General features: G+C 37.2%; 1 protein-coding gene across 3 annotated transcripts in view; it reads right to left on the bottom strand.

The window, feature by feature from the left end:
* Positions 1 to 7,338: 7,338 nt before the first annotated feature.
* Positions 7,339 to 11,995, bottom strand: part of IFT80 (intraflagellar transport 80) — a 72,671-nt gene continuing 68,014 nt past the window's right edge. For all 3 annotated transcript variants that reach the window (XM_083364314.1, XM_083364312.1, XM_083364313.1), the window contains 2 exons: positions 11,495 to 11,618; positions 7,339 to 8,651 (listed from right to left, as the gene is read on the bottom strand). In XM_083364314.1, coding sequence (XP_083220440.1) covers positions 8,538 to 8,651; positions 11,495 to 11,618 — 238 coding nt within the window. In that variant the 3' untranslated portion in view covers positions 7,339 to 8,537. The remainder of the gene's footprint in view (positions 8,652 to 11,494; positions 11,619 to 11,995) is intronic.

The raw sequence follows: 11,995 nt of genomic DNA, 5'->3' as shown, positions 1-11,995 counted from the left end.
CTGTGATTATTTTTATATAAATTAGCACTGATGATGTTACCTAGTTTGGGTAATGAAATGTCTGCAAGAAAACAAGCAAGCTCAAAGAGCACCAAGGGCCCCTTATTTTAATATCCCACAATTATAGAAAAATAAGCATAAAACATGGGCATGAAAAGGATACAGTTTGCCTCTAAATAGTATCTGTCTACATATAAGATTAAACCTACTTGTGTATTATTTTGTGAGGCAAAAGAATGCTTAGAAAATTCTTGTATTAAATTTTGCGGGAAACATTGTTTGCATCAGAGGGACTGAAGTTAATGTTTCAGTTCTTTCTATCTTTTATGATTCTACCACTCATGATAGCTGAACTGAAGATAACTGAACATTTTAAAGATGCAAAAATTTTCAGTTTTACTTTTTTCAAGAATCCAAGGGAAATATGATTCCCTTGTGCAATTAGTACATTGTCTACAAACCACAAAGAAATTGTGATTTAAATCTTTTTTTCCAGACATTGGGTCCAAAATATGAGAAGGAATACACAATAATTAGCCTTTAAAAATGCATTCTTTTATTTAGAAATTCTAAATAGGCAACAACAATGAGAAGGAGACATCAGTGGTGCTGTGTGCCCAACATACTATTTATCTGGACTGCAGTAAGCCATTCTGAAACAGCCATGGCTGACTTTTTCTGCACAGCACATTGAATTACATTTGTTCAACTGCATTCAATTCAGTTATTTATTTTGCGTATGGCATATCATACATGGACTAGAGTTACATATTAATATTTCCCTTAGATTAGCAAAACACAATAAAATATAAATGTTACAAAGATCTGTGCTCAAATTCCAATGTCTAAGCCATCTAATCATTGAAGTGCAGTGTCATGTATATGAAAAAAAAAAATCAGATACTGGACAGCATATGCAGTCAGCTTAGCCAGTCACAATAAGATCTATAGTTTGACATGGGACTCCGCAGTCACAATGAGTCCTGGTAGACGCTGTTTGAAGTGCAAATCCTATTCAGGATTGTTCATTGCTCATGTAGTTCAAAATATGGCACCGTTTTTGTGGGGTCATTTGTATGTCTGCCTATGTCTGAGTGTTCAGTGACCCATTTGACTTTCCATTGGGAATCAATGTTAAAGTTGTTGGACAGATGTTGTGCAAGTGCCAGTAGAAGTTTCCTGGATTTGGCCAGCATGCACTGGTAGGAGTGAGTTGTTCATAATTTGTTTGTATTCTTTCACTGGTGTATCTTGCCTTCATAAAGCTGGTATTGCTATATATCGTTCAGAACAGGAAGCCAGGAAGCCGCTTAGGTAATCCTGGTCCTTGATGTTATGTTATATGGCTAATATCACATTGGAAAATAATATAGAGTCTATTAGAGAAATATATTAATTGATTAGTGGTTTTCAGTTATCATACTTCAAAATACTTTTTTGTTTAGGAATGCTATGGTAGGTATTTGGCTTTGATTACAAAATCCTGCAAATGAACATCTAAGTATGACTCTTCTTTTCATATTTCTTAAGAGTGCTCCAGAAGCATCTGGCCAATTACTCTAAAATGTCAGGTCTTAGCCCAGAGACAAGACAGTGAAATCCAATTGAGTTCAATCCTGTTTACTTACACCTAATGGACAGCATATTGCCAGACTAAATATATAAACTTCTAATCTACTAGATGTATCCTGAGAGATTCTAGGCTATGGTTACCCTGAACCTCTTCTCCGCTCCGCTATCCATCTCAGGACTAAGCAGTCTGTTAATTCAGGGATCTTTCTGGGAAGGCTCTGAGTTGGCGAAATCCTGTCCCTCTGCTTCTGCAGGAGCACATTCCACCACAAAAATACCAAGAGTAGACGGTCTAACTAATGCAACACAGCCTGTCTTACATTCTTGCCTCCCCCCCCTTATCTTCCTATCTTCTGAGAAGGATTATGAGGAAGCTCTAAGTGCATTTTCTTTCCCACAAAACATTTCTCCTTCTCTCATATCTCAATTTTTATTACAATGGTATACTCATTAAATATGAATGAAAGATACAGTACTGAAATTATTTCAGTGCTGTAAATTATAGGAGATTTAATGTTTTTGTAAGATAGGCCAAAGCAAATATTCATGGAACCTGTTATTTTTCAAATTTGCCTCGTATTTTAAACCTTTTACTTTGGCACTATTCCCATATGAAGCCAGGCCTGCTGTGTTTTAGTACCCATAAAAATCCTACTGGGATGTGTAATAGCTTGGTATTTCCCTAATGTTTTTGGGTAATGTTGCTGCTTTTGGATGTCAAACAAATGCAAGGACTACATTCTATTCCATGTTTTAATCCAATATTTCTCCCCCCCCCTTTTCAGTTATAAATTAGCCAGCTTTACTTTTTCCAGGAATATAACGGATAGAAAGTCTTGAAAAAGTTGTTAAAAGTTGGGAATACTAGTTGTGATAAGAAAAAGAAAAATATGATGGTGAGAAGTAGTTTATTTTTCTCCTTCTGTTCAATCTTAACTGATTCTTGGAAACTGTTTGGACAAGTCCCTCAAGTTTTCTTGCCAAGATTTTTCAGAAATGGTTTGTCATTGCCTCCTTCTTAGAGCTGAGAGAAGGTGACTGGTTCGCAGTCACCCAGCTGGTTTTGTGCCTAAGGCAAGCCTAGAACTTTCCTGATATCAAGCCTGATGTCTCCACTACTGAACCAAAACAATTTTCAAACTAGTTCTTACTGCATTCAAAATGCAGAAAAAATAATGAACAGCAAATTCTGTGTAAACCTGGAGAAAAGAGTTGAAATTTTTTTTAGAACTTTTGCACACATTAATTTGAATAGTAATTATTTAGTTTTGGTTAATAGGCTGTCTTAAGCTAAGTAGATTCTATAGTCTTGACCTTTCCTGGTCATCCAGAGTTTCCATCCAAGAATACAGTTCTATGAATGTACTTTCAAATATGCACAGGATTCCTTTGAAATGAATGATGAGTCATGTCCAGTGCATGAAGTAATTGTACATACCTTTCACATAATACATTGATTTTTACACAATTTTACACAAAGGGAAAAAACAGTACCGTAAAAAGCAGATTAGAAACACAAGTTAGGATAGGCAAGAAAATGGTAAATGAGTACCTGTCCAGCCTTGTTGTTGCTGTTGTTAGCTGCGAAGTCATGTCCGACCCATCGTGACTCCATGGACAATGTTCCTCCAGGCCTTCCTGTCCTCTACCATCTTCTGGAGTCCATTTAAGCTCACACCTACTGCTTCAGTGACTCCATCCAGCCACCTCATTCTCTGTCGTCCCCTTCTTCTCTTGCCCTCAATCTTTCCCAGCATTAGGCTCTTCTCCAGTAAGTCCTTCCTTCTCATTAAGTGGCCAACTTCAACTTCAGGATCTGGCCTTTTAAAGAGCAGTCAGGGTTGATCTCCTCTAGGACTGACCGGTTTGATCCCCTTGCAGTCCAAGGGACTCGTAGGAGTCTTATCCAGCACCATAGTTCAAAGGCCTCAATTCTTTGGTCCAACTTTCACTGCCATACATTGCAACTGGGAAGACCATAGCGTTGACTATACGCACTTTTGTTGACAGGGTGATGTCTCTGCTTTTTAGTGTGCTGTCTAGATTTGCCATGGCTTTCTTCCCCAGGAGCAAGCGTCTTTTAATTTCTTGGCTACAGTCCCCATCTGCAGTGATCTTGGAGCCCAGGAAAATAAAATTTGTCACTACCTCCATTTCTTCCCCATCTATTTGCCAGGAATTGAGAGGGCCAGATGCCATTATCTTGGTTCTCTTAATGTAAAGTTTCAACCCAACTTTTGCACTCTCCTTCTTCACCCGCAACAACAGGCTCTTTAGTTCTTCTTCACTTTCTGCCATTAGAGTGGTATCATCTGCCCATTAGAGTGGTATCACCTGCCTGTCCAGCTTAGACAAGTTCAAATCACTAGGACCAGATGGATTACACCCCAAGGTTTTGAAGAAACTGGCAGATGTGATCTCAGCACCACTGAACTATATCTTTCAAAGATCCTGGAGAACTACCAGAGGACTGGAAAAGAGCTGGTGTAGTTCTCATCTTCAAAAAAGGGAAAAAATTAGATCCAGGAAACTACAGACCTATCAGCCTGACCTCAATACCTGGGAAGATTCTGGGAAAGATAATCAAGCAACGAATCAGCGAACACCTAGAGGCAAAGTCATTATCAAAAGCCAACATGGGTTTATCAAAACAGATCATGCCACAAGACAAGGATGTCATTTATCACCATTGCTATTTATATTAACCTTGGAAGTATTGAACAGAAATATTAGACAAGATTTTGAGATCAAAGGACTGGAGATAAAGGGTGAAAAATATAAATTGCAGGCATTCGCGGATGACTTGGTCTTTATACTGGAAGAACCTCTGGAAACAAGCACAAAATTGTTGGCCATAATAGAACAATATGGTGAGGTCGCAGGCCTGATAATAAATAGAGAAAAGACTAAAAGTTTGACAAAGAACTTAACAGAAAAACAGAAAACGCAACTTGCAAGAAAAACACATCTTCAAATAGTTAAAAAAGATAAATACTTGGGAATTTATTTAACAGCAAGATGTATAACAGTGAAAGAGGACAACTATACAAAACTATTAAAACAAATAAAACTGGACTTAGAAAAGTGGAAAAATCTCCAACTGTCAATATTGGGGAGAATAGCTACAATTAAAATGAATATCTTACCGAAAATACTCTTTTTATTTCAAACCATTCTGGTAAAATTAGAAGAAGCCTTTTTTGATGAACTGAATACTATAATATTGAAATTTGTTTGGTAAGGGAAGAAAGCACGAATTAAAGTGAAATTGCTGCAGGACGTTAGAGAAAGGGGAGGACTTGGACTTCCAGACTGGAAGTTATATTACCAAGCAGCTATTTTAAAATGGATTAAAGAATGGATAACACTTAGAGACAAAAGATTACTATACCTAGAGGGGCATGACCTGCAGATTGGCTGGCATACCTTTCTGTGGTATGGAAAGAATAAAGCACATAGATACTTTCAGAACCATGCTATAAGAAATGCACTTCTCTTAGAATGGGAAAAAATAAAAGAAAAAAAATATACTAAGATACCTGAATGGCTTTCAACAATGGAAGCCTTTGCTTACCCAAACTTAATTAACTATGATAAACTTGTAACATATAAAGACTTACTGCACAATGAAGGAAGATTGAAATCTAGACAAGACTTACAGCAACAAGATACTGACCTATCACGGTGGCCATATTTACAAATTCAATCAAGATATGAAAAAGACGTGAAAGCACCAGGGCTCTATAAGGAACAGACAGAACTTGATCTTACATTGCTAAAAACAGATGAAAAGCTGATTTCAAAACTCTATAGATTACTGCTTAACTTAAAGATGGAGGAGGAACAAGTTAAAGAAACAATGATAACATGGGCAAAAAATGTTGGACATACTATAGAGCTTGAAGAATGGGAAAAGCTATGGGATAGAAATATTAGATTAACCAAAGCTGTATCATATAAAGAAAATTTGTACAAAATGTTTTATAGATGGCACATGACACCAGTGAGACTAGCTAAAATGTTTAAAAATATTTCAAATGTTTGCTGGAAATGTAATCAAAGACCAGGTACTTATTACCATATCTGGTGGTCATTCCTTAAGCAAAAAGGTTTTGGCTTAAGATACATTTATGGTTAGAGAAGATGATTAAAAAACAAATAGAATTTAAACCAGAATTGTTTCTCTTAGGAATGATAGGCCCTAACTAAAACAAGGAGAGCGGATACTTAATGTTACATGTATTGATAGCAGCGAGAATTATATATGCCCAATATTGGAAAAATGAAGTTACCGACTGAAGACGTATTAAGAAAATATTGGTTTGTGCAGAAATGGATAGATTAACTTTAGAGATTAAAGAGAAAGAACATTTAGTTTACTATAGAACTTGGAATAAATTTTATCAATGGCTAGATAAGCGAGTTAGAGAGAAAGGAATGTTATATGCAATTTTGAATTTATTTAAGAATGATATTATACATTGAAAATTTAGTATTGTTTTTGATAATTTATTATACCTATCAGTGTTATTGTTAGCTTTATTATCTTTATTTATGTACATTTACCCAGACAACATGCTGTTTGCCAAATTTTGAATGTTATTGGGGGAAATCCCAACCCTCACCCCCAACCCTTCCTCTACCCTATCCCAAACCCCTATTTCCCTACCCTCCTTTTTAACCCTATAAAAACTAATAAAAAATTTTTCAAGCCCCCCCCCCCCAAAACACATCATGCCAGACAAATCTTATTGCATTCTTTGGTCAAGTGATAAAATTAGTGGACCAGAGGAATGCTATGGACATAATTTACTTGGACTTCAGTAAGGCATTTGATAGACGACAATCTACTACTTGGTAAGATAGAAAAATGTGGGTTAGACAGCATCACTACCAGATGGATTTGTAGCTGGCTGACCGGCTGTACTCAGCGTGTGGTCCTCAATGGAACTGCATCTACATGGTGTGAAGCATGTAGTGGGGTGCCCCAAGGCTCTGTTCTGGGCCCATTGCTCTTCAACATCTTTATCAATGATTTGGATGAGGGATAGATGGGGAACTCATCAAATTTGCAGATAACACCAATCTGGCAGGAATAGCCAACTCTCCAGAAGATAGGCTTAAGATACAGGAGATTCTTGACAAACCTGAACATTGGGCACTATCTAACAAAATGAAATTCAATGGTGAAAAAAGTAAGGGGATTGGACTAGATAACTTCCAACTTTATTATTATTGTTATTATTTTATACGCTCAATCATTTTACTTGGGCATTATGGAAAAAAATATCAGTTTCTTATTCTGCGGTTCTGATGTATGCAAACCTTGGTTCTCAATGCTCTCAGATTGTTTTGGCTGAAGAAATAAAATCTTGAGTGACCTTATAATACTTTTATTTTTATGAATTCTTAATAAGAATTCCGGTCTTTGTTCAGGCCAGTGAAATGACACTGATCACCCTTGTCAATGACCTTTGGAAGGCTCAGGATGAAGGTGGTACAACACTGGATTTATCAGTGGCTTTCAAAATTATCAACCATGGTATTTTTCTGGACTAGTTTCAGCGTTACTGTGGGTTGCCCTCCTTCCTCTATGATCAGTTTCAGTTGGGGTTGATAGGAGAGGAAAGGGGAGAAGTCCAATATGCAGATGATATTTGATTATACATCTCCCTATATTTGCCCATGTAACAATGCATTGTTTATTTCTGGATACAATTTAAGGTGCTGATCATCTCCTTTAAAGATTTTATGGCACAGGGCAACATTATCTGCAGGACTGCCTTTCCCTAAGGACATCTACCTGTCCTACCAGGTCAGATTGGGTGGGCATACTTCAGTCACTTCCCTTAAATATTACCATCTTATGGTAAACTAGAAGTATGACTTTTCTGTGACAGCCCTTGCCCAATGAAACATTCCGGCCTCTGAAGTTCAACAGATCACTATCCTCTTAACTTTCTGTAAAGTTTTGAAGACCTAGCTTTCCCCCCCGAGTGGTGGGATGAGGTGACTGTAGATCGGAAGTTTGACTTGGTGCCAGCTTTTTAATGTAGTTTTTATAGTTTTAATATTGTTTTTGTTTATTTTATTTTATTTGTATCCTGTCTTTATTATTTTTACAAATAATTCAAGGTGGTAAACATATCCGACACATCTTCCTCCTCCTATTTTGCCTAAAACAATAACCCTGTGTGGTAGGTTGGGCTGAGAGAGTGTGACAGGTCCAAAGTCACCCAGCTGGATTTCATGGCTAAGGCAGGGCTTGAACTCACGGTCTCCTGCTTTCTAGCCTGGTGCCTTAACCACTAGACCAAATATGGCTTTAATGGTGTCTTAACCTTTGACTGGGAGCCTCCCAGAATTTATAAGATAAGTAGCGATATTAATTTAATAAACAAACAAATAAATTTACAAGAAATTAAACCTCATAACATTTTAAATTATCTATTTACACATTTAACATGATTTACCAATCCCAAAATGATTTCACTCAGAACAACAGCTTATTTAAATACTGTACAATTGTATAATATAAATAAACAAGGAGATCTTGACAAAAGAAGATTGCATATGCTAACCTAAATCTGTGAATATTTTCTGAAAATGTCTTACCATATATTTCATTTAAAAACTCCAACATATAATAAGCAAATGTATTCTCAGATTTCATGCTGAACAAGAATAGCCTGTTGGTACCAAGAATAGCTGACCATTTGTTTATGTAACAGATTTAATATGCATCATTAATAGTAACATTTTGCACAATATTAGAAATCTTTTTATTTAGAGTATTTATATGAACATTATAACAAAAATGTATTTAACATTCTAGCAGGCTACATTCATTCAAATTCATTTTTCAACTAACTATAGAAACTAAGCAATTGTCCACAAATATTATCAGTAGCTTAAATACTGAATGACATATACAAAGTTCATATTCCATATAATCAGTACATCTCTCAGCGCTGAATGATCATGCTTCCTCTGACTGTTGGAGTAGCAGTAGCTCGTTCTCTTTCTTTTGCAATTTCCAATTCAATTTTAGCTTTGATTTTATCCCAGTTAACATCAAGCTGCAAAATCAAGAGGGAGGGAGGAAAAAAAGAGAAAAAATATTTTTATCTGGGCAGGGGGAAAAATTACGAGTGTGCTTTTGTGTGTGCATATGTGGGAAACTATCTCATATATCTGGGGTTTCCTTAGGCCCACGAAGATTTCTTAGGCTTGCTCTGGTGCTGCATTTTATCTTTGGTTTAAAATTCTTCTTAATTTTAAGTTAGGGGAAAACATATTAGTTATTATGAGAGAAAAGACCGAATTAGGTAAATACAAACCATCCTCAGGTTATGATAACAATTGGGACTGGGACTGCTGATACTAAGTGATGCAATCATAAAATGCAACTTCATGTGACCGTACAACTTAGCGACAGCAATCCTGGCAGTCCTGGTAGCTGTTGTAACCTCAAGGTATGTGGGTCATTAAGCAGGATGCTGCAGGAGTCCCAGATAAAAAGTAGACAATGCTGTAAGGTATGGAAGAGGCCAGGAGAGGTCTGGGGATAGGGGGAGGTCTATTGCAAGCTACGTGTGAGCTGAAAGAGCCAGACGTTACCTGAGAGGCTTAGCATCAGCTGCACATGAGTAAAGAGAATCTGGGGTGGGTTTTGGAGGCCCAGTGAATGCCCTGGGCAAATCAAGGACGAGCTTGCCCAAGGCAGGCAGCATGTGAATTGAGAGAGGCTAGAAGAGGGCTTTGGAGTCCCAGCACCAATCGTGCATGTCAAGGGAGTCCTAAGAGGGCCGGTGGAGACTGTGTACCAGCGGTGGAGATGCTGTAGTTGAAAGCAACTGTAGGTTATCAGAGTAACATGCAACTTTCCTTGCCAGTTTGCCCTTTATTTGTGGAAACCTGATAGGGAAGGTAGCAATTTGCGATTATGTGATTGTGGTTTCCTGCAACATCAAAATTGTGAGCCAGACATCTGGATCACAATCATGTGACTGTGGGGATGCTGTGATGGCCAGAAAATCAGGGACCAGTCACAAATAGTCACCATAACTTTAAATAGTTGCTGAACAAATGGTCGTAAACCAAGGACTAAGGTAAAGGTAAAGGTTCCCCCGCACATGCGTGCTAGTGGTTTCCAACTCTAGGGGCTGGTGCTCATCTCCATTTCAAAGCCAAAGAGCCAGCACTTGTCTGAGGACGTCTCTGTGGTCATGTGGCCGGCATGACTAGACGCCAAAGGCGCACAGAACGCTGTTACCTTCCCACCGTAGTGGTCCCTATTTTTCTACTTGCATTTTTACATGCTTTCGAATTGCTAGGTTGGCAGAAGCTGGGACAAGTAACAGGAGCTCACTCTGTTATGTGGCACTCAGGATTCAACCCGCCAAACTGCCGACTTTCTGATCGACAAGCTCAGCGTCCTAACCCACTGAGCCACCGTGTCCCTAACCCTAACCAAGGACTACCTGTACATAAAATGAGGTTGTGATTTTTTTTTATTTTCACATAGCACTTTGAACCTTACAGCACAGAAGAGAATGCTAGAAAGGGAGCTGTTAAAACGGCTGGTTAAAAAAAAACCCAGTAAAAAAAAAACAAGGCCTGTTTTCTCTTGAAACTGAGAACAGAAAAATGACCAGTAGATTTCAATTAAAAGAAAATAAAGGAGATTCAATTTGATGAGGAATATCCTGATGGTAAGAACAGTTAAGTAGAGGAACAGACTGCCTATAATAATGGTGAGGGGTCCTTTAGTTTCCCATACTGAAGGTTTTCAAACAAGGTTGGATAGCATCCTTCCAGAGATGGGTTAGAGAGAATTCCTGCACTGAACAGAAGTTTGGATTGGATGATCTATATGGGGTTTTTTTCTAACTCATATATTCTGATTTTACAAAATACATGTATTTTGCAAAACAGAAGGAAAAATAGAATACTGTAGCCCATTTTCTTTTGTAATGATCTCAGTTTGACGAATTAGCTAATTTTTTAAGAAATTACTAAATGACCAAGATCCAAAAAACTGACTAAACTATTAATCAAGTTCTTTGGGTCCAAGAATGTGTTATATTTTCCCCCTCAGTGATAAATTTGCATCACATGAGAATTAGATTCTGAAATAAAATTACTTGGATTTCAGGTCTCTTCCTTGCCAACTGTGTATTACGGCTCTACTTCCATCAAATATGGCATGATAGCTGCTGTGATTTCACAGCCATATGAAGCTTTTCTTTGCCACAACTATTTTATCTTGTTTCAGGGGGCTGTTTCTGTGATGTATTATAGTATATTCAAAACTTGCCAGATACTACTGGCTCAGAGTCCCATATGACAGTATTCTAAGTTTCTATCTTGTTATGCAAAGGAGTGTGAACATTATGGTGCAGTTTGCCAAAAGCAGCATATGATTTTCACATAAAACTCAGTATACCTTAGACAAGTTTTAATAAGCTAAACAGCATGTCAACTGTTGTAATGTTTCCTCAGAATGCCACATCAGAATAAGCTAAGACAGCATCTTTCACTGTATTAGCCTGTACTGGTGAAATCATAAACCTGAAAGCTTTAGCAGCAAAAAACTGCTCTTAATATTTGTCTTTTCCCATAAAATAAAAATTCTATACCTATATTAGCTAACTCTACAGTATTTCCACAGTATGATTTTCATAACGGTAAGGAGATATCTCCTAACATACTTTGGCCCTATTCCATCAGTGCTAATAACTAAGCCTCAAAGTGGAAATCCTAAAAAAAAAATATCAAGTTGTTGATTTTGTTTCATACTGTGAATTAAAGTACAAGCACACAGTGTTATTAAATACACATTGGCTTATAGTCTGAAATTGTTTCATAGCTATAAGGCAGGGTTTCAAAAAGTATAACTCAACTTCCACAGAATACTTGCCCCTTCTGCATATTGTAAAAATCGCTGATTCGTTTCTTTTTTACTGAAGTCATCCAAGAACTTTTGTCGGTAAGCCAGCACTGTGTCAACGTGCGTCTTGTGTTTCACAGCAAGTTCTAGTGCTCTAGAAGAAAGCAAAGCAGTAATAAGCTCATCAGGCCGACCTCAGAAACTAAACTGATCATAAAGGCCTTGGTTTTAGAAATATGCCCACTGTACAGCAACTGCATTTTCTATTCATAAAGCAAGAAGAAACCAAGCATTAAGGCCGACAACAATTGCTTTAATTGAAAACTACTTTTCCCATTAAATAAGTCTTCGGAGAAGGGCGGAATATAAATGGAATTAAAATAAAATAAAATTAAAAATTAAAAAAATATTCCCACTCTTTTATGATTATGTAGAAGGCTCTACATGTACAATAAGAATATGCAAATCAGAACATTATACACATCACATAAATTTCCTATTCATGAAACTTTAGAATGGAAACTTTCAAAT

This window comes from Vipera ursinii (assembly GCF_947247035.1).
Source record: "Vipera ursinii genome assembly, chromosome: 5".
NCBI lineage: Eukaryota > Metazoa > Chordata > Lepidosauria > Squamata > Viperidae > Vipera > Vipera ursinii.
The sequence above is the reverse complement of the archived record's forward strand: the minus strand, read 5'-3'. Positions and strand labels throughout refer to the sequence as shown.